At 48.2% G+C, this 26,349-nt stretch overlaps 1 protein-coding gene across 8 annotated transcripts in view; it reads left to right on the top strand.

Moving 5' to 3' along the window:
* Positions 1–26,349, top strand: part of MICAL2 (microtubule associated monooxygenase, calponin and LIM domain containing 2) — a 242,343-nt gene that overhangs the window by 96,061 nt on the left and 119,933 nt on the right. For all 8 annotated transcript variants that reach the window (XM_055423358.2, XM_055423357.2, XM_088843078.1 and 5 more), the window contains exons 5-15: positions 2,764–2,880; positions 4,564–4,665; positions 8,968–9,123; positions 12,447–12,547; positions 17,011–17,268; positions 18,377–18,492; positions 19,344–19,470; positions 20,528–20,618; positions 21,706–21,853; positions 22,879–23,078; positions 23,607–23,713. In XM_055423358.2, the coding sequence (XP_055279333.2) occupies positions 2,764–2,880; positions 4,564–4,665; positions 8,968–9,123; positions 12,447–12,547; positions 17,011–17,268; positions 18,377–18,492; positions 19,344–19,470; positions 20,528–20,618; positions 21,706–21,853; positions 22,879–23,078; positions 23,607–23,713 (1,523 nt within the window). The remainder of the gene's footprint in view (positions 1–2,763; positions 2,881–4,563; positions 4,666–8,967; positions 9,124–12,446; positions 12,548–17,010; positions 17,269–18,376; positions 18,493–19,343; positions 19,471–20,527; positions 20,619–21,705; positions 21,854–22,878; positions 23,079–23,606; positions 23,714–26,349) is intronic.

Genomic DNA, 26,349 nt, shown 5'->3' with positions numbered 1-26,349 from the left:
CTTTGCATCCAGCAGGGTACAGTGAGCAAGAAGCAGCCGGGATCCCCAAATTCAAATAAATTCAGAGTTGCAATCTCTCAACCGGTGAGTGGAAGGAGAACCCTGAGACCCATGCTCTTATGAGGTCAGGCTCTGATGGGGAGAGGGTGTGGGGTTGGGGCGAGAGCAACTGGAGAGAATCATCGGCCAGACAGGGTGTAATTTAGTCAGATACAGGAGACCTTACCAGCAGTGGCCCAGGGTTTGTTCCCGCCCTGGGATGAGAAAATTCCAAGAGTCCATTGGAAAGAAATTTGGATTTGCCCAGAAGGCTGCAGTGTCAGCTTTCTGGATATTCCTTACCACCCACGGAAGAATGTATGTTGGTACCAGTTTAGAATGACAACATTAAGCACCACTTTCCCATCGAACCTTCCTGAGAAGCAGAGCTGATCACCAGGAGGCCTCAAGAGTCTTAGGGCTGCCAGGCTGCCTTTCTAGCCAGGGGCCTCCTCACTGCTCCATTGACGGGGCCCCCACTTAACCCCTGGTTCTTGTGTGTGGAAACACAGGCAGGAGTCTGAAACGGAGATTCAAAGTTCAGAGTGATCGTTGTCAAGGGCAGCTCTAATACCTGTGAGAAGGGAGGCAGGGAGAATTTATTGAATACCTACTGGGTGCTGAAACCAGATAGACTAGGAACCTTGAAACCACGAGGAGAAGCCTACCCGCCCCCATGGCCTATTTCCTGGCATGGATTCTTTAAGCACCAGCTGATTGGCTTCCTTTCAGACTGGCCATGGTCTCCAGCCCCAGCTGTGACCTGGTCTTCAGCTTTGCTCAGCAATTTTCCGCTGGTCCTGTGTCAGCATCCTCCTCCAGTTCCCACCGTGGCCGTCCCAAGCCTCCACGAGGGCCTCCTCATTCTGAGCAGATGGCCTCCCTCCGTCCGCTTCCCTCCAACGCTCTGCAGAAGAGAAGCCACTGGCGGGAACTGCCCCCCGCCAGTCCCTCTCCTTCCTCCTGCACTCTCCTCTCCCCAAGTGCCCGTTCCTTCCTCTCACCCCAGGGTCAGAGGCAGAACTGGTCACTTCCTCTCCAGCCCTCGATGTTCTCAGACTCCTCCTTTTCCCCTGCCCTTGCCTCACTCAGCCCCTCCAGTCCTCTGATAGAGCCCGTTACTTTTCTTCACCCCAAAGTACTCATTCTAGAAAGAGGCAACTTAGACTTTGCCTCCACTTTCCACTCATGCCAGCTTCCACTGTGGTCTGATTTCTCCCCAGTACCGTGCTAAAGGGATTCTCTCCAGAAGCTTCCCGACCTCCCATGCCCTGGCCTCCTGCAGTCTTCGTATTCTTAATCTCTCCATAGGACCGTATTCTTGGTCCCTCCTCCCTTGGCTGTCAGGACTGCCGCTCAGACCCTGTTCTGCCACCCCGCTGGCCCCAACTACCAGGTCCTGCCCCGTTCTGTGTACCCATGTTTCCTCCATTAGATGGGGTTCCGTATCTCCTGGGCCTGGTATGGCACTGTGTGATGGTTGATGTTCAATAAATGTTCAATGAGTGAAGCCCACAAAATGCGGAGGGACCCACAGGTAATCTGAAACTTTGTGCTCTCAGAAATGTATTTGGAGGCATGCCCATTTGTGCTCAATGGCAGGGACAAAATGGAAAAACAGAGAGCCACTCACTGGGAGAGTTTGAGAGAGTGGGTAGGAGGTGGAAACCATGAGTCTAGCTTTGTGGGGAGGATTCCCCACTCCGCCCATTGCTAGGGATGGCTGAGCGCTTAGGCAGAGTAAGCCATTCACTCTCTGACCTCATTAACTCTTCACTCGCTCTCTGTTTACTTCTCTTTCCATCTTTGTCTTGTCAAACCCACAGCCCAGCTCAAGAAGGAGGCAGAAAAGAGAGTCACCTTCATGATAGCGGGTGTCACCCACCTGACAGCTAGAGCACAGTCTTGGAATCAGACAGATCTGGATCCATATTCCAGTTTTGCTCCTGTGTGAGCCTGAGCAAGTCACTTAGCCCTGTTGAGCCTCAATTTCTCATCTCTAAAACGAGAGTGATTATCCCAAAGGGCCACTGTAAGGGCTAAATGAGAAAGCAGTGGAAGGGTTAAATGAGAGAACACAGGGTGCTTGGCACATAATTAGTGCTCAGTAGTGATCATTATTGGTACAGGCATACCCTGGAGAAATTGCAGGTTTGGTTCTAGACCATCACAACAAAGCAAATATTGAATAAAGCAAGTTACATGAATTACAGTGCATGTAAAAGTGATGTTTACACTATACTGTAGTCTATCTAGTGTATATGCATATGGAATTAGGTGTAAAAAAGCAATGCAAATACCTTAATTTTAAAATATTTTATTGCTAAAAAATGCTAACCATGATCTGAGCCTTCAGTGAGTTGTAATCTTTTTGTAATAGTAAACATCAAAGGTCACTGATCACAGATCACCATAACAAGTATAATAATAATGAAAAAGTTTGAAGTATTTCTAGAATTGCCAAAATGTGACACAGAGACACAAAATGAGCAAATGCTGTTGGAAAAATGACACAGGAAGACTTGCTTGATACAGGGTTGCCACAGATCTTCAATTTGTAAAAAACATAATATCTAGAAAGTGCAATAAAGCAAAGTGTAATAAAATGAGATATGCCTCTATATCGTTATGCTCAGAAGTCATATAGTAGATAGTGTTCTGCATACAAGAGGCACTCAGACATTGTTAATGACAATTCATCTCTTTCAACTTCCTTTCTAACAGGTATTCGTCAGTTGCAGCTCATCCTATTCAAGGTGGCCTTGATATTGGGGGTTGAAATCCATGTGAATGTGGAGTTTGTGAAGGTTCTAGAGCCTCCTGAAGATCAAGAAAATCAAAGTACAGTATAATTTTCCTTTTGGTCTAGAAATCAGATTTTGTGAAATGGAAACAACATTTGCAACTCCCAGAGGATGATTCTGTAATAAGTATTCTGGGGCTGTTTGACATAGTTCCATCAAAGGATATTTTACTGTTTTGGATCATTGCTGTCACTTTAGGTTTGTTCTTTAGCTCCCAGGGGATTTATTAGAGACATGAGTTTGATCTCTCGGTAGGGGAGAGCCCCTGGAGTAGGAAATGACAACCTGCTCCAGTATTCTTGCCTGGAAAATTCCATGGGCAGAGGAGTTTGGTGGCCTACAGTCCATGGAGTTGCAGAGTCAGACACAGCTGAACACACACATACATTAAACCTGTAATTTGGTTACCCTGTCACTAGGAGGCAGTACTTTGACAGATGAAGTCTAAGTAGTAAGTGGGAAAGAAAACATAGATGTAGTTATCTGATAAAATTCATCCACATGCTCTTCAAGCTGTGTGTACACACACAGGTATGTGGATATACTTACTGTACCTGTATGATATTTTAAAATCTAGTAAGGATAAATGAAGTTTTGAGAGCAAATGTGAAATGTTTGAAATATTATTTGGCCTATAATATTTTTTAAGCTTTATTGAAAAATAATTTATAAACCGTAAAATTCATCCATTTTAGGTATGTCATATTGAGTAATTTTTCTCTTGTTTCTTTTAGTATTTTATAAAAATTCTGATCTTTTATATTCACCATGGCCAGAGTTTGTTCATGATGCCTCTATATCTTAATATCAAACTCTTCTGCTGCTAGACAGGGCTTTCAATTCTGGGTCCAGTTTTGTGTCAGAGACCTTGTAGTTTCATACATAGGTTACAATCCTGATTTCTCCTATCCTTTGCCCAGAATATTGACATTTTAGGGGAGACATTAGTTGGCTTTTGTGGCAAGACAATATGTGTAATTTCACTCATGTCAAATTATGTGCTCTTAACCTTTCCCAGATCTCTGTGTGCTGTGCTGTAATTAGTTGCTTAGTTGTTTCTGACTCTTTGCAACACCATGGACTGTAGCCCTCCAGGCTCCTCTGTTCATGGGGATTCTCCAGGCAAGAATACTGGAGTGGGTTGCCATACCCTCTCCAGGGTATCAGACCAACCCAGGGATCTTCCCAACCCAGGGATCAAGCCCAGGTCTCCCGCATTGCGGGCAGATGTTTTACCTTCTGAGCCTCCAGGGAAGCCCAAGAATACTGGACTGGGTAGCCTGTCCCTTCTCCAGGGGATCTTCCCAATCCAGGAGTCAAACCAGGGTATCCTGAACTGCAGGCAGATTCTTTACCAGCTAAGCTACCAGAGAAGCCCTCCCAGATCCCTAGTGGGTGTTAAATTCTAATTATGGGTAACCAGCAAGATTTCACCTGAAAATTGTTTCATAGACTCCCAGCCTTTATAGAGACCAGTAAAACCAGGTGTGGAATTGGCACTGCTGGTTTACCTTTTCCTGGACTGAACTGAAACTAAGCTAGAAGGACTCCAAATACAAGTGTGAATCTCAACAGTCTGGGTCTTTCCTTTGGAGCCTCTATCTGGGGTGCCTATACCTGGTGGCATTGTCCATTTTTCATGGCCAGCACAGAGGGGCATGTAATCACTCTGTCCTCCCATCTCTCACTGCCAACTCATCTCATTTTTCTGTCCTGGCAGAAATTGGCTGGCGGGCAGAATTTCTCCCTGCAGATCACTCTCTGTCGGAATTTGAGTTTGATGTCATCATTGGCGCGGATGGCCGCAGGAACACGCTGGAAGGTGATGACTCTTTTTGGGGCTGAGAACGGAGGGATGGGGGTGGAAAAGGGTGTATCAGGAAAGGCATGGAGAATGGGTATAAGATGGTAGGTACCAAAGCTGGATTAGGGGTCTTGATAGAAGGGCAAACTGCCCTGCTCTGCTTGAGGCTGAGCATTTAGAGAAAACCATTTACTTCTCTCTGAAGCTCTGTAATTTGTGAATAGCTGCTGCTGCTGCTGCTAAGTCGCTTCAGTCGTGTCCGACTCTGTGCAACCCCATAGACGGAAGCCCACCAGGCTCCCCCGTCCCTGGGATTCTCTAGGCAAGAACACTGGAGTGGGTAGCCATTTCCTTCTCCAATGCATGAGAGTGAAAAGTGAAAGTGAAGTCGCTCAGTCATGTCCGACTCTTCGCGACCCCATGGATGGACTGCAGCACAGGACCTCTCAAAACATTGCTATAAGGACTGGTCTAAGACTCGTATGTAACAATGCTTTTTAAAGGTTAAGCACCTTGGAAATTAAAAGAAAAAGTCAATGTACATTTATTGAACACCTGCTAGTGTGCAAGCCAGGGTGTCAAGTACTTTCATACATCTTCCAACTAAGAGAATCATTTTATACTGTTGATGGTATTGGTTTACTGTGAAGTATAATATGCTGCAAGGAGGACCTCATCTCTTCTCATAACTTTACAGCATGCTCACTGCTGGGTAGTAAAATAAGTTTAGCCCAAACTGTTAAGGAACAGAACCACACCTCTCTGCTTCTAAGTGTGGAAGCATGACACGTTTTTTAGGGAAGAATCTAGAATCTATTAGGACCCTGGTTTGAAGACCAACTGGTCCCACATGGCATCTCTTGGGCTGAGGACAGGTCTGTTTTTCAAGTTTGCCTTGCTCAAAGGCTACAGCCTGCAGATGTCTGCTGGGGAGGGCACCTTCACTGAGGACAGAACACTCTCCCCAAACTAGGGTTGGTCTGCCAGGCCTCAGGAAGTGTGGTCCTCCTAGCCAAGGCCCTTCCCACCTTCTGTACGGTGCTGATCCTTTCCTCTCTCTTCACTTCCACACCCACCCCCCACCCCAAGCAATCAATATTGGATATCGAAAAAAATGTTTCAGCTGCCAACCTGAATGTTGTACTGTTAGTTTTGAGGCCATTCTGATGGTTTGTAAGTCTGAATATAAAAATCCAGGGTCCACGCCCACCTTGAGGATGGTTTGACATTTTGTTAACGTAAGTAGGGCAGGAAGGGGGAGAACCATCTGAGCAACTTAAGACCAGGCAAGCAGACGAGAGCAGATTCCTCAAATGGCACTATTGGCATCTGGGGCCAGGTAGTTTTTGTCATGGGGACTGTCCTGTTTGTTGGAGGATGCTTAGCGGCATCCCTGACTTCTACCCACTAGACACCAGCAGCGCCCTTAGTTGTAGCAACCAGAACCATCTTCACACTTGGCCAAATGCCCACTGGGGTGCAAAATCACCTCCAATTAAAAAAATACTAGAGACTACTGGCCATTATTGACCACTTCCACAAAGGTCTAATGAAGAACCAAAATGAGGGAGTGTTGAACAGAAACTCAAGATTTTTAGTCAGAGATTTTCGGCAAAGAAGTTTCGAATCACCATGCTAGTGGTAGAGAACCTGCCTGCCAATGCAGGAGACACAGGTTTGATCCCTCGCTTGGGAAGATCCCCTGGAGGGAGGGCATGGCAGCTCCACTCCAGTATTCTGGCCTAGAGAATCTCCTGCAGAGAGGAGCCTTTAGGGCTACAGTCCTTAAGGTCACAAAGAGTGGACTGGAGCGATTTAGCATTAGCATGAGTCTTAGCATATGCAAAGGGGAGGGGAAACCCCACTGGTGCTTAAGACAGTGGTTGTGTCTGCTCGCAAGATAAATGCCTTGAGTTAAGCTAAGTCAACAGCAGTCAGTACCTGGGGCTGGGGTGGAAAGGAAATTCAGGACTGCAGGAAAAGACAGATGCTAAAAAGTAAGGGGATTAGAAAGTGGTGGTCCATTGAAATGGGACCACCTGTTGGTGATCCTGTGTGTAATCGCCTGTGATATTGTGATTTATAACAAGGCAAATATATCTGGGTCTTTGTCCCATTTCTGGCACAGTTCCCCAAACCCTTGGAATTTCCTAAGTGATAAGAGCAAGAGGAGCATCTTTTGTTATGATATTTGTCTGTGGTTCCTGAAAACATTTCGGAGCCATAAATGTGAAATGGCTGTGTTATTATTCACAACGAGCTCCTTTCCACCACACCTGAGTGTATGTTAATGAAGTGAGTTTTGGAAAGCACCTAAAAAAGGGAGGGGACTGGTTGCCCAGGGAGCCAAAAAAATGATTAGAGGGTTGGAACTTTTAATCCTATCCCCTGACCTCATGGGAGGGGAGAGGGGCTAGAGATGGAGCTCAGTGACCAGTGATTTAATTATTCATGTGTCTGTAATAAAGCTTCAAAAAAAAAAAAAAACACAAAAAGGGTGTGGCGAGCTTCTGGGTTGGTGAACAAATGGAGGTTTGCAGAGAGTAGAAAGCAGCATGCTTGGAGAGGGTGTGAAAGCTCTAGTTTCCCTACACCTTGCCTTAAGCATCTCTTCCACTTGGCTGATCCTGAGTTATTTAGTAAGATATTCTCTGAGTTCTGAGAGCCACTCTAGAAAATTAATCAAACCCAGGAGGAAGTTTTTGAACCTACAGTCTAGAGCTGGTTAGTCAGAAGCGTTGGTGACGACAAGGGCTTATAACTGGCATCTGAAATACAGGACTGTCGGTGGGACTGAGCTCTTAACCCATGGGATTGGATCTTATCTCCATGTCGGTAGTGTCAGAATTGAGTTGAAGTGTAGGACACACCACTGCTATCCTGAAACTGCTAGTTGGCATGTGAGGGAAAAGGAAAAAAAAAAAAAAAAACACATTGTAATTGGGTGCAGAATTCTTACGGCCATTAAAAAAGTGATTTCAATGTACACCATCGAAAACTATAAGAACCTCAATTAGTCACTGAACTAAAACAATTGCAAGTTAGAATTCCATTTATCCATTATACATACATTGAGTGAGTACTAAATGCCAGTCACTGTGGTCTGGAGAGAATTTGTTAAAAATCTCTGTCCCACAGGAATTCAATCTCATAATTCTACTTATCAAATGGGGAAAAACATGACAAATGCTAACACAGTAGTTTTAATTGTGTAAGTTTAAATTGCATGTGGGTCGTTCATGAGATTCAGTTCAGTTCAGTCGCTCAGTCGTGTCCGACTCTTTGCGACCCATGAATCACAGCATGCCAGGCCTCCCTGTCCATCACCAACTCCCGGAGTTCACTCAAACTCATGTCCATCGAGTTGGTGATGCCATCCAGCCATCTCATTCTCTGTCGTCCCTATCTCCTCCCACCCCGAATCCTTCCTAGCATCACTCTTTTCCAGTGAGTCAACTCGATGCATGAGGTGGCCAAAGTATTGGAGTTTCAGCTTTAGCATCAGTCCTTCCAATGAACACCCAGGACTGATCTCCTTTAGAGTGGACTGGTTGGATCTCCTTGAAGTCCAAGGGACTCTCGAGAGTCTTCTCTAGCACCACAGTTCAAAAGCATCAATTCTTCAGCACTCAGCTTTCTTCATAGTCCAACTCTCACATCCATACATGACCACGGGAAAAACCATAGCCTTGACTAGACGGACCTTTGTTGGCAAAGTAATGTCTCTGCTTTTTAATATGCTATCTAGGTTGGTCATAACTTTCCTTCCAAGGAGTAAGCGTCTTTTAATTTCCTGGCTGCAATCAGCATCTGCAGTGATTTTGGAGCCCTTCATGAGATTACTTTGCAGCAATGTCTGTATTTGCTTCTTCTAAAGATAATCTTTCCATGGGTGGTGGTGGTGGTGTTGGGGTTTCAGGATGGTTCTAGGGCATTACATTTATTGTGCACTTTATTTCTATTATTACATCAACTCTACCTCAGGTCATCAGGCATTAGATACCAGAGGTTGGGGACCCCTGTTCTAAAGGATGAGCCCTGTGATTGCCCACTGGAGAAGCACACTGTTGTTTTGGAAGCCTAACCAGGATAATTGGTCCTAGAGATTTGAGGGAAGGAACAAGTCCCACTGAGAAAGGCCTCCAATGGTTTTTTTCCTCAGGGACAAACCTTAGCATTTCTGTCTGCCTGTATGCTCTAGATCAAAAATTCTGGTTTCACTGTCCCATGGGCCATCTGAGAGTAGCTTTCTCAGTAATCTTTTCCAGTTTTCACATCAAATCCAGAAGAAAGACACTTTTCCCCCTTTTCCTCACATAGGGTTCAGAAGAAAAGAATTCCGTGGGAAGCTGGCTATTGCAATCACCGCCAACTTCATCAACAGAAACAGCACAGCTGAGGCCAAGGTGGAAGAGATTAGCGGTGTGGCTTTCATCTTCAATCAGAAATTTTTTCAGGATCTTAAAGAAGAAACAGGTGGGACCTTCACCTTTCTCCAAACCAGGCTATTGTTCTCTGTTCTGTTTATGGGTTGGAGTGGGGTGGAATGGGGAGGGGTGGGGGCACTTGTCTTTCCTAGCTCTTGGGACCGAGATACTCACTCTGGTAAAGTGGAAGCAGGGGTTTCTCTTTAGGATAATAATGGACAGAATTTCTTCAGGGACAGAAGGATTCTTGAGGGAAATTTCTAGATGTTGTACATGAAAATATATAACCATTTATATAATGGTTAATAGATAACCGTTTATTTATTTAACCATCTATACTCGGGAGACATTTGCTGATTGCCTGTCATGTTTGTTGTTGTTCAGTCACCAAGTCGTGTCTGACTCTTTGTGACCCCATGGACTGCACCACGCCAGCCCTCTCCATCTCTTACCATCTCCTGGAGTTTGCACTCAGTTTCATGGGATACACAGTCGAGGTTGACATGGTCTCCTCCCAATAGTGGCTCCTTGTCTGGGGAGAGACAGCCACATAAACTATCCTAACACAGGCTGGTAAATCTTTGCCCTAAGTCAGTGTGGGGTTCCAGGAGCACTCTGATGGGGAACCAATAACCTGTGGGTGGTCCAAAAAGAGGCGTAGGTGCTTTTATCAGTGTGCCCGCTGCCCTTCCCTCCAGGGATGGTCAGGGATGTGGAAGGTGGGTCACGACACCCAAGGGCATCGGTTGTCTCTCAACCATGGGACTTGAAGAAAGGACTCATTCATTTCCTCAAAAAATATTTTTTGAATGCCTACCATCCACTTTCCAAGGGCATGAGATAGAGGGGTTGGCAAAACAAACAAAAATCCCCCTTTCGGAGTTTATATTCTATAGGTGTTGTGGGGGTTGGGGGTGACCATCAATAGGCAAATCTATTACTAACATGTCAGGTGGTCTGTAAGTATAGTGGAGGAAAAATCATGCAGGGTGAGGGAGAAGAAGGGTGAAACTCCTGTTCCCAATTGAGTAAAATTCAGATTTTTTTCCCTTTCTTTTTAACCTGACTTTGAAATATATATATGTCTCCTTGAAAAGGCAGTGTAACAATGTTAAATAAAACTTTTATACTAAAAATAAATCATTAACACCCAGCACCACCTAGCACAGGAACAGTCATTTTCATGTAGTCCTTTTCGGTAATTCTCCACTGGCATCCTTACTTTTTACATGGCTGGAGCCTTCACCATAGTGTCAATACTGTTATTCTGCTTTTCTAATTCAGCATCACATTTTAAATGTTGTCCATTGTGCCCAGTCCTCCTGACGGTCAAGTTTGTTTGGAATAGCTCATGCAGTGAATATATTGTCACTCACTGCTGAAGCATTTAAACCAGGGGTTGGCAAACCATGACTTGCCATGCATGAGATCAATCCTGAGCGTTCATTGGAAGGACTGATGCTAAAGCTGAAAGTCCAATACTTTGGCCACCTCATGCGACGAGTTGACTCACTGGAAAAGACTCTGATGCTGGGAGTGATTGGGGGCGGGAGGAGACAGGGACGACAGAGAATGAGATGGCTGGATGGCATCACCGACTCTGTGGACATGAGTTTGAGTGAACTCCGGGAGTTGGTGATGGACAGGGAGGCCTGGCGTGCTGTGGTTTATGGGGTCGCAGAGTCAGACACGACTGAGCAACTGAACTGAACTGAAAAAATGATTTTAATATTTTTAAATGGCTGCAAAAATATCAAAAGAGGAAATTTGAAGGAAAAATAAAAAATTTATGAGTTCAAGTTTCCTTGTCCATCAATAGAAGTTTATTAGAATGCAGCCAGGCCGGTTTGTTTACCTTGGTGCCATGAGGGCTTGCAGCACAGACCGGATAGCCCTCAAAGCCCAAAATATTGACTCTCTGGACCTTCACAGTAAAAGTCTGCGGACTTCTGATTCAGACTTTTCAGTTATTTACTGTTACTGATAAAACTGCCGTTGGATTATTTCTGTAAGGTACTTTTCTAGGAATGGGATTAGTTATTGAGCCCGACTCTGCCTCTCCCTGGCCACAGTGGTGTGTGTCCACTGCATGACCTTCTCAGTGTCACCACAGTGGCATTATTTTTTAAAAAATATTTCCTCCCAGCATACTATGCCCTTTTGAATGATTTAAGAATTCTCCAGCCCTCCCTTCCCCTCAAAACCCAAGACAATAGACAAACCACCAAATATAAATTATGGCAGGATGTTGAGTGTGTTTTTCCAAATATTTCAATGAGCTTCCTTTACACTTTGTTGCGGTCGTCACCTTTGGCCGTTTTTCGACAACAATGCCCTCACAGAGTGACAGCAATGAATTTCCTGGATCCTCTTGGGGGGCCCTATGCATGGATGGCTGTTTCCTATTTAACAGTAATAAAGGGGTTTCCATGGTTACCCAGCACGCCTCTGTGATAACTGCTAAGTTGCCTTAAACCTGTTCCTTTTTCTCCTAAGAAGCCACATCAGTGGTTCTCGAACTTGAGGGTGAATCAGAATCACCTGTAAGGCCTCTTCAAGCACAGATTGCTGTCCAGACCCCCCAGAGTTTCCCATTCTGTAGGCTGGGGTCATGACCCCAGTATTTGCATTAATAAGTTTTCAGGTGATGCTGCTGGCTAGAGATCCTACTTTGAGAAACACTGAGCTAAGCTGTAATTTTATGTCTTTGTTTTAAATGGAGAAACCTAGTCTAAAAAGTCTTTTGCAGTTGGTGGAAAGTACAAAAAGATAACCCAGTCCTCTGAATTGCTCTACCAGAGCCACCTGGGTTTTCACACGTTAACAGGAGGATGGTAGAAATGTCTCTTAGTCTTTGGAGAATTCACATAGCTCTTGCGTCTCTGTTCACATGGAGGAAACGGTGGATGGGACTCGGATCCAGACAGACTATGGTTCAAAGCCTGGTTCTGTTCCCACTTAACGGCCGTGCCACGGACAGCACTGTGCCTTTCTGCAGCATGTGCTCAGCTCTGACTTGGAAATACTGGTCCACAGCCCCAAAGAGCTTTGTGAGTTTTAAAAGAAATAGAGGTGTAATCGTATTGCATTATATAAATATATCAAATCAGTATGTTGACCACCTTAAACCTGCACAGTTATATCTCAATTTTAAAAAGAAAATAGTGTCTTTGTGGGACTATGAAGGCTGTGTTGACTGGGGTAAATTCCGGCACTTGACTTTATCTTTGCTAGCCTTCTATATCTTCAAAACTTGTCTAACACAAATATTTTGCAGATAAATAATGAGACCTCTAATGAGACAAAGCAGGACTCCTAACACACAGTAGGCACTGAAGAAGTAATATTGTGTCCATAACCTTCTCTTTTCAGGGATTGATCTTGAGAACATTGTTTACTACAAGGACTGCACCCACTATTTTGTCATGACTGCCAAGAAGCAGAGCTTGCTTGACAAAGGTGTCATCATTAATGTATGTATCTCTTATCTCTTGGCTGTGTATCCATCCTGTCTTTCCCTTTGGGACCTGGGCTGGCAGCATCAGCGAGTGTGGGAGTAGATGTTATTCTGCCAGAAGCTGAGTCGGGGTCGGGGGAAGAGGGACTGTAGAGGAAGGCACCGCCCCCCACCAACTCCTCCTTGGTGGCACATGAATGTTGGATGGAGGAGCCCACACTAACAGTAAGAGGCAGGGGTGTTTCTGCAGAGAGCTGGACTGAGGGGTTGCTAAGATTCTCAGCCAGGTGTTAGTGAGGGTCTTTACCATGGGTCTCATTTATCCCTTCCTCCTTTTCTGGGCTGTCACACATAATTTGGAGGCAGATGGTGGTTCATTGTCCCATGTGGGACATGGGCACACTTGTGAATTTCATGCTGTGGCCGCATTGTCATGGTCTGGGGGAAAGCTTTATTGTAGTCAAGAAGACTCAAGTTGAATCTTGGCTCTACCATGTATTAACTCAGGACTGTGACTAAGCTGCTTGTGTTCTCTGAGCCTTAGTCTTCTCGTCTGCAGAATAGAAATAATAGTTTCTATCTAAAAGGAGTGTTCAGAGGGATATATTTTAAAATGTATGCAGAGCACTTGACATGTTGCAGGTTTGTAGAGTCCCTCCACAACTTCTCTGCCTGGTTTGGACACCTGCTTTTTTGTCCTGCTGTCCTTCCTGGCCTCTGTGTCCTGCTTTTGCACCTTCCTGCTTATACAGAGAGCAGGGCTGCAAGGAAAGAGCACTTGGAGTGACCGGCCCTGGGCTGACAGCTTCTTTGGTCAGGGTTCAACCCTTCCAGAGCCCTGGTTGCTGCCGCCACTGCTGCTGTGGCCTTAAGATAAGGATCATGCCACCAAGGTCAGCCTGCTCTCAGGGTGTCGGCCTGTAGCCCAGGCAGCATGGTGACCATTCATTGACGCTTGTCAGAGAAGAATGCGCCTATCCTTATGCCAGCTTGTGCTGGCAGCCTGCTGGGCGGCTTTAGTAACCCAGCCCTCCCCTGGGCCTCCTCTGCATCAGCTCAGGGCTTTGCTGAGAGCCTGAGTTGCTGGAAAGGAGGCTGGGAATGGGGCGGGTGGTGAATGAAGTCAACTTAGCCCAATCAGCAGATGTGGGTTTCAACATCTGGTGCCCCACTACTGACCTGGTCTGGGGGAGGTAAGGCCACGCCCCCTTTTCCCCTCTGCTCCACAGATATGCCTCCCAAAATTACCTCCTCTATTGGGATGCCTGTGTCAGATAGTGAAGGACTATTTAGGGCCCAAGGTGCAGGTACGGTGGGTACCTTAGCTTGGAAGGAGCTACAGAAGTTCTTCTTAGCCCCTCTCTGGGGAGTCAAGCCAAGTTTGAATTAGGGTTCCCGTGTCACTGGCTGAGAACTCTGACCTTCTGGGATGCTAAGGTTCCTCCTGATCATCCCAGGGTGTTTGTCCTGGCCACAACATGTTGCTCGTGGTGACTTGATTTTTTGGCATTGCCAAAGCCCCTCCATGCTCCCCTCAGGCTCTGTGCCATGGCACAGGTAGGTGGGAACTTCGAGTTTTGGTCCCATAATTACTGCAGGAGCTGGTGGGGGTCCATGTTTGTCCCCATCAAGGCCTTCCTTCTGCCTCAGAGAATCTGGGAACATCATCTGAGCTGGTGCAGAGGGTCCTTGAGGTATAAGACATGAACTCTAGAAATTGGAGGCCAGACTGGACAAGTGAGAACTAGACACCATTTGGTTCAGGGGGCCTGCATGGAGTCTCCAGGTGTCCAGCCAAGCTCTATAGTATTTGCACAAGTTGAGAGCTGACCTGTCTACCCCAGTCTACTTAAATTGCCATTCTTTACTTGCTCCCAGAGGAATGGCAAATCCTGTTTTCCTGTCTCTATATGGGCCAGCATCTTCCTTGAGATACATAATGTGTTGAGTGAATGTTTGCTGAATAACTAACTGACCTGCTTCCCCATCTATTCCTGCTGATCTCTGGGCCTTTTCCCATGACTACCGAAGGGAGAGTAAAGTTTCTCCTATAGGAGCCCTGTGTCTGGGCTCTGAGCTGCGTCTGTCCCTCCAGGCCCCTGCCTCTGCTGGCCCACGAACATGCAGGCTTGGTCTTAACCCCAGTAGAAGGGAGCTTGGTGGCCAGGAGTATGAGGTAGACAGATGCACATCACAGCTGGTCTCCCTGCGCTGAGTCCGCCCTCATTTGAAGCAGGTGCTGCCTAACCTTCCTTTCTGGTCTACACCCTCCTTCCAGCTCCACACCTTGGGGAACTAGTCTTCCTGTTGGATTCCCCACTCTTCTCTTTCCTGCTTCCCTCTCTCCCTCCCCGCCTCCGTCTAGGACCCAGCTTCTCTTCCCTGCTGCTGCTGCTGCTAAGTCACTTCAGTCGTGTCCGACTCTGTGTGACCCCATAGACGGAAGCCCACCAGGCTCCCCCGTCCCTGGGATTCTCCAGGCAAGAACACTGGAGTGGGTTGCCATTTCCTTCTCCAATGTGTGAAAGTGAAAAGTGAAAGTGAAGTCGCTCAGTCGAGTCCGACCCTTAGCGACCCCATGGACTGCAGCCTACCAGGCTCCTCCATCCATGGGATTTTCTAGGCAAGAGTGCAAAATGAGGCCCAAATTCACCTCCTGCCTGTATCTTCATTTAGCGCTCCTTCCTCGGTCCTACCCTCTTTCTTATAGCCCCATTCCCACTTCTTTTCTCTCATCCTTGTACTCACCTGTTTCCTATAAGTCTGTTCTACCATCCACCCTCTCACCTGGGACCTCCAGCCCAGTGAGACCCCTTGGCTCCTCCCTGCAGCCCTGGGGGCGGTGGCTGTGGTCCCAGCACAGCGGGGGTCCACCCCTTGGCCAGGTCCCCACAGTCTTGCATGTGGCATCAGCGCCGGGTGGCACCTTCATCATACAGCGTCCACATTCATCCATCACCCAGGCCTCCATAGCGGTGCTCGGGGCACGTTTTGAAGAGGGGATATTTTTGAGATGTCTCCATTCACTCTCCCATACCCTCAGGGAGGAGAGTGGTCTTGTGATCTAAGAATAAGTATGAGAAAGGAAAGCAAGTAACAGCAACTCCAGCTGTGACCCAACAAAAGGCTCTTGGGCCAACTCTGGGTTCAATTTAGTTGACGTGGTTTGGATATGGAAATACTGGAATTTGGGGGAAATCGTGGCTGTTGGGAAAATTGCCACAGTAGGTCGCTGTTTGTGGTTGAGGCTGTGCCATCTAAGAGCTTTGTAAATGCTCATGCTGTTACTCTTGGGGTGTCCGGGGTGCACTTCAGCACATACTGCGGTTTGGCCGTTGTTATTTATTGCAGGCTGGAATCTCAGTCATTGTAAACTTCCCACTTCCTAGGCCTTGGGCTCGGGAGCCATGTACACAGTCTCGTTCAGTTCTTACATGGTTCTGTGGAGTAGATTTTGCTAATCTCATTTTGCAAACTCAAATTTTACAAATAAGAATACGGAGACTCAGAAAAGTTCAATAACTTGCCCAAATTTACAATCAATGCAATCAGTAAACAGAGATGGAATTTGACCTGTTGATCTCACTGACGCAAGACCCATGTTAGTCTTACACGCTAGTCCTTGCCCCACGCCCCAAGGGGTTTGCATGTTCTGTGTCACCTTTTGGGAAAGGTGGTCTTTTAGTTTTTGTAGCCACACTATGAGCAGATTTGGCTCTGGGACTGGAGATCATCGCCAGTGTCCCTCCAGGGTGGATAATCCTAGTCCTCTAAGCTCGGGGTTCTCTACCTCCCAGTGGGAAAGTGCAACATTAGCACTGAAAGGGCAAAGCAGGGCCCCGAGGAGCACTTAACCTCTTGAGAAAAGGGGTAACTGATCTTGGAGAGAAAGTTTGAGAGTTATGCCAGTTACCTGTTTCTTTTTCAGACTTGTTTGACCACTGGCCACAGCATTTCTGGACCACATTAGCTTAGCTTAGTCCATTGTAAAATCACTCCTACTCACTTGCTTTTTTGTCTTTTACTTTTATTGAGCGTTATCATAAGAACCAGCCATATGACATATGCTTCTGTACTTCTGCAGGACCATTATTTACACTGTTCGTTACAACACACTGCTCTCTGTCAAAATTCCTATGTCAGACAGTTCTTTTAGAATTTAGTGCCAGGAAAAAATTGCCTCCCCTAGGAATTTCTATGCTTCCTTCTTTCTGATAAGGAGAGCCCTGTAACATATCTCATTTCCCCTTTGCCTTGGATGCCAGGAAGCTCAAAGCCGAATGTGATGCTTAATCATAACTCTCAACACTCCAGATGACTGGTTTGGTTCCTCTTTGTTCCCTGGGCTCCAATTTTCTAGTTCTGTCTCAAGTAGCCTTTCTGCAAATCCATTCCAAGTCCTTTTGCAAAGAGGTGGGTGTGATTCCTTGCCCTCTTGAGGGGCAAGCTGCTACACTGTGCTCTTGTTCTTTCCCCCAGGACTATATCGACACAGAGATGCTGCTGTGTGCAGACAATGTGAGCCAGGACCGCCTGCTTTCCTATGCACGCGAGGCTGCAGACTTCGCCACCAATTACCAGCTGCCATCTTTAGACTTTGCCATGAACCATTACGGGCAGCCCGACGTGGCCATGTTCGACTTCACCTCCATGTACGCCTCCGAAAACGCGGCCTTGGTGCGCGAGCGGCAGTCACACCAGCTGCTCGTGGCTCTCGTGGGCGACAGCTTGCTTGAGGTACCTTCTGCGTTTGTATTCCCCTGCTGCCTGCTGGAAGATAGACCCCCACATTGCTTTTCTAACTGGCAGCATCTGCTGTCCCGAAGCCCGGGGGAAGGACAGGCCCTCAGCCAATTGGCAGGACTCTGCCGAACCCATCCTGGCCTCAGAGCCTGCCCTTTGACTAAATTCAGAGGAGTCAGCTCTGCCTATGTACAGGCAGGAACACTTTCCGTTGCCCCTCTGGTTTCTTCTGGGCTGGCTTCTCGGTAGGAGCACAAAATTAAGCAGCCCTGGTCTGGACTTCATGGGCCGTCCTTCTTAGAGCTTGTAGATCCGGAGACTTCGTCCTCCAGGCCGTGGATCTCTGTGGACTTTCAGCATAGAGTTCATATAGGAGCAAGAAGGGAGTGTTGGCCTCAAAGTCGATGGCCTCCTTGCTCAAAATTCTTCCCAGAAAATCTGCAGATGCTAGCATTTTTAGATTAAATGAATACTTTCAGGAGGGGGAAATTTTTATCTTAATGTAAGCACTGACCAAAAAACGTTGATGCCTGTATCCCATGTTAGCATCAAATTTCAAACCATGCTTTGGGTGCACATGGAACAGTTTAGTTAGAACTTAGCTCCGTGAATGCATGCTTGTTCATCCCGGTGTGCAGACTGTGACCTAAGCTCCTTGCGTAAGCCCTCAGCACGCCTCTGCTGCTGACCCAGCCCTCCTTGCCAGCTTTCTCTCTCAGCACTCTCCTCCCACGCTCTCTGCTGCACCCAAACCAGACAGGCTGTTCTTCCATCGGGTTCTGTTATTTTCCTACCATCAAGCCTTTGCTCTCTGTTCCGGAATGGATCAAGATCAGAATCCTATCCGTTCTTTAAAATCGGCACAAACGTGCCTCTTCTATGAAGTGTTCTTTGATTATTTCTGTCTCCATGCCCTAGCACCCTTGCATAGACTTTACGCTGCAGTTACTTGTGTTTGTGGTGAATCCCAGTGATGTGCCTGTCACCTGTCTGTCCTCCCCGTGCCTCCCATGGGCCTGGCAAACACCAAGTGCTGGATAGAATGGGATGGCAGGCTGGGAATCGCTGGAATCAACTGGAACTTTATATGTGTCCTTTGTAGCCATTCTGGCCCATGGGCACTGGCTGTGCCCGTGGCTTCCTGGCAGCCTTCGACACTGCGTGGATGGTGAAAAGCTGGGACCAGGGCACTTCTCCCCTGGAGCTTCTGGCTGAAAGGTGAGTACTAACAGCAGGACCCTCAGCTGGAGGCAGGGCCAAGCCAAAATTCAGTCAGGAGAGGGAGCGAGCCTGGATGAGACTGGGAGCCCCTACCCACCTCTCTCTGCCTTCCCACGTGTGGCCGATTTGACCTTTTGGTGTCCCTGAGGAGAAGTCCTCCATAATGACCTACCTCCGTCATGATCTTCTCCCCTAGGGACCAGGCTCTTAAGTCTTGGATGCCAAAGAGAAATCTTCATCTTTCAGGGCAGCCCTGAAGTTGGGGTTCTCAGCACTGCTGAGACACTGAGGAGCCAGAATAGGTCTAAGGAAGCTTCCATTGCAGCTCTGAGTCCCACTCCATTGAGGGTCGGGTGCTCTGACCTCATAGGCCTCTTCCACTGCTGAGATCCTGGGCTTCCTCCCAGATCCCTGCTGTGGGCCACGTGGCTGTGACAGCTGGTGGACTGGGAAAAGTCAGGGCTGGCGGGTGGGCACAGACCTCTGCTGGTCTTGGGTGTGGAGACCTGTGGTCATAGGGGAGCAGCCACAGAAGGCTGAGTGGCAGTTATAGCAAAGCCACAGGTCGCTGGGCTGCCAGCTGAGTCCCTGCCCTCTGCCCAGGGGAGGAGGCCAGCACCACCACCTCCCAGGCTCCCTCCTGCTTCCTCCCAACCCTGTTGACCCTCCCTTGCTTTGTAAATCTCAGGAACCAGGAGGGCCAGGCATTGCTGGGAAGGGTTATGCAAACACAGCTAAGAAGTTCTTGAGAACAGGGGAAGAGGGGCAGCGGGGGTGGAGGGAAGGGGTGGGACCGAAGGCCCGAGGTTGCAAGAGCAATCTTTGACCCCCGCTCTGCCTCCCTCCAGAGAAAGTCTTTACCGACTGTTACCTCAAACGACCCCAGAGAACATCAACAAGAACTTTGAGCAGTACACATTAGACCCAGGGACGCGGTACCCAAACCTCAACTCAAACTGTGTCAGGCCCCATCAGGTAAGGCCGTGCCTGCAGTCCTGTCTGGGTCACTGCACTGAGTGGTAGGGAGGGGTGGTCACCTAAATCTTGGCACAGTCCTGGGACTGAGGTCACCAGTGCCTCTTGGCCTAAAGGGGCAGTTCCTCTCTCTAGGAAAGCCACAGGGTAGAGTCAGCATCTCTAGCCCACAGGAAAGAACTGGAACATGTAGGTGTGTGTCCACATGTGTACATGAATTTACATGTTTGTTAGTTACTGAGCACGCGCACTGCTGAGCATGAAAAGTGTTAGTCACTCACTCATTCTAACTCTTTGTGACCCCATGGACTGTAGCCTGCCAGGCTGCTTTGTCGATGGAATTATCCTGGCAAGAATTCTGAATTGGGTAACCATTTCCTTCTCCAGGGAATCTTCCTGACCCAGGGACTGAACCCCAGTCTCCTGCATTTGGACTTCCCAAGTGGCACTAGTGCTAAAGATCCCTCCTGCTGATTCAGGAGATGTAAATAAGAGACGTATGTTTGATCCCTGGGTCAGGAATATCCCCTGGAAGAGGGAATGGCAACCCACTCCAATATTCTTGTCTGGAGAATCCCATGGACAGAGGAGCCTGGTGGGCTACAGTCCATGGGGTCATAAACAGTCAGACACGACTGAAGCAACTTAGCACACGCACTCCTGCACTGCAGGCAGATTCTTTATTGTCTGAGCCACCAGGGAAGCCCATTGCTGAACATAGCTCTTTTGAATAATCTTCTTGATCAAATATCAAGTCCTTTCCATCCGAGGTCCTAGAGTCTATTGTTCCTCTCACTGACTTAGAGTCACACAAGCTCTGACCTCTTCAGTCAATAGCGTAAAGAATGGTGTGAATTTTAAAAATCAGCCAATCATCTATATTCACACTTGACTCCCCCCACATTTGGGTGGATAACAGATCCATAGCTCTGTTTCAGATTGCTGGTTCCTTTGCCGAAGGGTCATGCCCTGCAGTGAGAGAGGAAAAGGGTTCAGAGGCCCTGCGACTGGGATTTGGGGAAGAACTGGCAGACAGTTGTGTTCCCTCTCCCCCTAGGTGAAGCATTTGTACATTACTAAGGAGCTGCACCAGTATCCTCTTGAGAGGCTGGGCTCAGTGAGGAGATCCATCGGCCTCTCCAGGCGAGGTAAGAGGCCTTCCTGGGACCCCAGCTCTGCAGGGAGCGGGCCTGCTGGGTGGCAGGCGGGGCCCAGGCCCTGCAGGCAGCCTGATTCTGATCCAGTGACCTTGGCCAGGTGCCTCTCGTCTCTGCCCTTCAGTTTCTTCATCTGTAAAACCAGGACAGGACAATACCAGCCATAGCGTCACTGGGCAGAGCAGAGGCGAGCGCTTGGTATGTTCAAGTGAATTGGAATGACTTCCCTGGGACTTGCTTTCCTTTTCCTGTTGTTTCCAGTCTGAGGGATCTTGACTCCTCAGTTAGACAACAGGCTCCACGTGCTTTGCTCTTGTACTGGTCTTCCGGGGCCTCGCACAGCGCTGGGCACAAGGCCGGTGCTCAGTGCAAAAGGAAAGGAGGGTTAAGGAGGGTTAATGGCTAACTTCCCAGTGTCCATCCTGCTGTGCTCAGGTCCCCATCCTGCTCAGATGCACCAGCTGCCCAGACCTTGTGTCCTGCCTCCAGTCCTCTCTGCCCTCCACATTCACATGCCCCACTGCTACTGGCCCTTTGATAAACCATTTCACATAACATGGCAGCTTTTTCTAGATTGTTTGCCATGTCACAGCCCTTGTCTCTTCCCTGCAGATCTCCTTCTGTCTTAGACACTCTTCTAGAAGCAGCTCATATGTACCTCCTCCATGACTCTTTCTTTGGTGAATTCCCTGGTGCTGCCAGACTCTAGCAAACCTGCTCCGCCGGTGTCGGGTTTCTGCATCATTGTCACCCACTTCTGCATCTGTCTTCCCCTTAGGATAAACGTGCTATTGATCGAGCCCATGTCTTCCTCACCTCTATGTTCCTGACCTCTAACCAGGACCTGGACAGAGTAGGGGTCTTAGGGACTCTTTACTACAAGAGACTATGCTTCCTGTCCCAGCATCCTGCATGCTCTCAATAGAACCCCCTCAGGGCTGCACCCGTGCTCACAGCCCCTCACTTCCATACTTTTCCTCCTGGTCCCTATCCATGGTGGCAGATGGAGGGGGTCCCCAGGGTAGCTGCTGAGATTTCTGCAAAGCACTTCACCACTGTCCGTCTCCTCCTGCTGCAGAGTCAGACATCCGGCCCAGCAAGCTCTTAACCTGGTGCCAGCAGCAGACCGAGGGCTACCAGCATGTCAATGTCACCGACCTGACCACGTCCTGGCAGAGTGGCCTGGCCCTGTGTGCCATCATCCACCGCTTCCGGCCTGACCTGATGTGAGTCTGGGGCCCTGTTGGACCTGGCAAGCTCCTCACTTCCCAAGGGGACCCTGGAGATAAGGGAGACCAGGGCTGTTCTACATGCAGAATCCTTGGTTCAGTATTCTCTTCGCATACTTTGGATTTGAGTTTTTTCTTCAGTTTGTTCTTTTCCTTTTGCACTGGTTACTCTGCCTGCAGCTTGTCTGATCTGTGAGGAGCTAAAGTGGCTCAGATTCACGAATTGATTGCACTTATTTTCCAAACCCTCTTCTTTTGGGAAATTTGAGCATTTGTACCTTCAAGTTCTAGCCTCAAGAGAGGACTTAGAGGCAAGACTTAATTCTGGAGACCGGTCTGAGGTTTTACAGCCAAAAGAATTAGATTGAGACCCAGCTCTGTTGGCTGTATACTGTTGGGCAGGTCCCTTATCTTCTCAGAGTTTGCTGCTTCATCTATAAATTGGGAATAATAGCAAGGTCATTAGGAAGTTTGGATTATGTTTGTGGAAATGCTTTATAATGTCAAAAACCCTATATGTCTATTCTGTTGTTTTTAAATCAACTGCAGTGTAACCTCACACCCATGAGCAAATTTGTCCAGAAGGCTGGATGGCAACCTAGTAAAGGTTCCCAACTGGTACCTTTAAGAAGGGAAGTTGCCTCGAGAAGGGGACAGGGCTCTCGCTTGTTACTTTATATAACTTGATTCTTTTATTTACAAGAAGCTCATATTAGTTTTGTAATTAAAAGGAAAAGAATATAAGGGAACTACTTAAAAATAAAATAGCTCATAGATTTTCCAATCATTTTCTTATGTTTTCAGCCCAATGACATTCTCATGGCCCAGATCTGATTTGGTCCCTCCCTGAGTGAGAACAGGGTTTACTTCTTCTGGCTGAGCCCCACTAAGGGGTCGGGGGTGATGGTGGAGGGATCCGAGCAGGAACAGTGTCCCCTGCAGTGCTCCTTACAGCTGAGGTTGTTCAGCTCTTCACCCCTCTCCATCCTCTCCCTGAACTTCACTTCTTTCTGATTCTCCAGCAACTTTGACTCTTTGAACGAAGACGACGCTGTGGAGAACAACCAGCTGGCGTTTGATGTGGCGGAGCGTGAGTTTGGCATCCCCCCAGTGACCACAGGCAAAGAGATGGCATCGGCCCAGGAGCCCGACAAGCTCAGTATGGTCATGTACCTCTCCAAGTTCTACGAGCTCTTCCGGGGTGCCCCTCTGAGGCCTGTGGGTAAGGACCCACTTTCGAAAGAGGCTTTCCCTGCCCCTGAGCCGTCTCTGCTCTGCACCTACATCGTGCTGCTCTTCACACTGGTGGCCTCTATTCTGGGGCTGACCCTGCCCTCCCTTTGCCTTTGAGCCTAAATAGGGGTGGACCCTGTGCCCTGCTTCTATTCCCCAGGAGAAGGGAATGGTAACCCACTCCAGTGTTCTCACCTGGGAAATACCACGAGTGGGAGGAGCCTGGCAGGCTACAGTCCATGGGGTCGCAAAGAGTGGGACACCACTGAGTGACTAACTCTTTCTGTGTATATAAGTGGGTCCTGTGTGGCAGGTGTCACATGGGGCTGGTCTGCACCCGCCCTTGTCACTGGGAGATCACTGACAGAGCGGCACGAGCTCCCTACACAGGCCACTGGCAACTTCACTTGGGGGTGAGGGAGTTACTTTGGAGGGACTTTGTCTCAGTGACACCCCCTGAACTCTGGGGGAGCAGTGGCAGGATCCGAATCTCAGTCTTACTTTTACTTCCTAACAGATTCCTGGCGTAAAAACTACGAAGAGAATGCCGACCTCGGCTTGGCCAAGTCATCCATTCCTCATCACTATCTCAACCTCACGTTTCCGAGGAAGAGGACTCCGCGAGTAAGTTTCAGTCCGGGGTTGTTTAATCTCTCTTTGCACTTGGGTAGGGTGAAGGGAAGGGAAATGCCGCGGGCTGGGTCTGTGCTGATAAATCACACGGACTGCGCACTCATGGAAGACATCAGTAGGACTCAGTCAACTTCCCTTGCACCATGTAGCCAGCTTCAAAGCCTTCAGAGTGGTTATAGGAAGGGCAGGGTAGAGAGTGAGGAGGACATGCAGTGAGTATTTTTAAAAGTAAAGCAGGTTAGCTCTGCCTCCTAAGCAGGGAGGAGATGATATATCACTATGCTAAGCAGTTTAGATCAGGAACAGGATGGCCATTTAGTAGCAGAAGTGGATGAAGAGGCTACATTTACACATTCTGTTCCATTCTTTTTTTTCTTTTAATTCATTCATTCAACAAATGTCTGTTGGGCCCTACTTCATGCCAACTGCCAACTTTAAAGCTGAAAGTTTTGTTAGTTTTTGAAGGCAGCAGATATACAGAGATGATGAATAAGTGGGCCGTTGCCTTTGAGGAGTTCAGAGCCTGATAAAGAGGTTCCCAAACTTTCCTGACTCAGTGGCACCTTTCAAGTCTTACTCACTTTTTTCACACTGCTCCCAGATCAAAAGAAATACCTGAAAGTTTTATTTGTTAAGTATTTACATCCAAATATAATAACTTGGTAGGGTGTTTTGCAAGGTACATGACAAGCGTCACCATGCTTCCCTAGAAAATTTAAAATATCCTGCAGCTCCTCTGTGAATTCACTGTGGTGCCTTGGGGGTGCCTTGGTACATAGTTTGGAAACCCACAGGCCTAGTGAGAAATTACAATTTTTAAAAAATTGCTTATTTTATTCTTGGTTGTGTTGTGTCGTCATTACTACACGTGGGCTTTCTCTAGCTGTGGACAGTGGGGTTGTGGTGCTCGGGCTTCTCTTGTTGCGGAGCATGGGCTCTAGATCATGAGGACTCAGTAGCCATGGAGCACAGGCTTAGTTGCTCTGCGGCATGTGGAATCTTCCCAGACCAGGGATCAAACCTGTGACTCCTACACTGGTAGGCGGACTCTTCTCCACTGTACCACCAGGGAGTCCAAGAAATTATAATTTTATATGAATGGCTACATATCCATGGAAGTTTTAATACAAGTTGCTTTGATTGACATGCCCATTTTATAGATAAAATGTGGAGACTCAGAGACATTAGGCTGCAAGGGTGTGCGCTGAGCTTACCTTCCCCTGCCCTCACTCAGCAGAGGACTGCAGGCCTCTGCACGTGTCTCCATGTCTCTGGATCGTCGACAGGCTCTTAACTGCTGGCCAGTCATGCCTTGTCCTGCTGGCCCCTCTGCCCCGGGTGGAGCTCAGGCCATGTGGCCTCCTCTCTTTCCCTGGGCTGTGTGATCAGTGGTCACTTTTTCCACTGCGGGCTGTGCTCCCTGGAATGTAGCAATGGTTGTGCTGACTTCAGGAGCTGGGTACTTAGTCCTCTGCAGGCCCTGTCTGTAGGAGGGGACAAGTTGGGGGTCTAGGGAAGCAGGATGAGTGGGTCAGCTCAGGTGTAAGTAGAGCAGCTGTACCCCACTGCTCTGTCCCCCTCTGCTCCCCGAGCCGCCCCAGTCAGAGGCTCTGTGGGAGGCACCGTAACCCAGCATATGTCACACTGGGTGAAAGATGTTTTCTGGAGCCCAGTCATCAGCTGGCCCCAGCCCAGCCACGTTTCCTCTGATGACCGAGGACCCCCACTTTGGGCTACTCCATCCACGACAAGCCAGTGCAGTCTCTCTGGAAGCTCTCTGAGCCAGACACTTACCACTCTTCTCCGTTCACCCGATTTCTCCCACCACTTAGCCCACAGCTGGGAACTGGAGAGGAATGCTTAAACCTTTCACTCACCACACCTATGTTTACAGAGTGACCGAATTGAAACAGCCTGGCCAACTCTGGCTCAGGAGGTGGGAATGGTCAAAAGTCGGCCGTCAGCCAGGCTCTCCGAGGGCTTGCTGGAGCCTTGCTCCACTTTGCCCTGGCTCTGGGAGCAAATGCAGTGGGGATGCGTGGGCCCTGCCTGGCCCAGCCCTGGCTGGTTTTGGCCCATGTCCAGGGTGTGCTCCTTGGCTGTGCACACATCTTGAGAGCAGTTGAAATCCACACATCTGATTCCCTCCCATGGCCCCATTTAACACCTGAAGTTTGTCCTGCTCCTCAGATAGGGAGGTCTGGTCATTGAAGTAAGTGCCTGGAGTGGGTATTTGTTGTCCCGCCCTTTCTCCTCAGACTGATTGAATGCTTCCTCTAGGGGGTTGGTGGGTTTATAAGGCCATTGATCACATTCTGCTGTGGTACTGAAACACCCAGCATATACTGTCTGCCATTCAACGGCAGTGCAATGATCAGACCACATGCAAAGTACCTTCCCCCTTGTTATCTTGTATCATATGTCTGGATCCTCTTTTGGCTTGGAGGTATCTGTTTGCAATGCTCTTTGGTCTTAACATGTCTCACAAGCGAGGGGTACTGAGTCCACTCCAGGTTGCCGCTGGACACAGCAGAGGTCTACACAGGAGACTGAATACTGTACATACACATGGGGCTCCCCCACAGTTACACCCAGAAGATGTCAGTGGAATTAAACACGCCGTGGTA

Source organism: Moschus berezovskii, chromosome 14, assembly GCF_049115385.1.
Source record: "Moschus berezovskii isolate FMDL1 chromosome 14, NW_MosBer_1.0, whole genome shotgun sequence".
Taxonomy (NCBI): Eukaryota; Metazoa; Chordata; class Mammalia; order Artiodactyla; family Moschidae; genus Moschus; species Moschus berezovskii.
The sequence above is the reverse complement of the archived record's forward strand: the minus strand, read 5'-3'. Positions and strand labels throughout refer to the sequence as shown.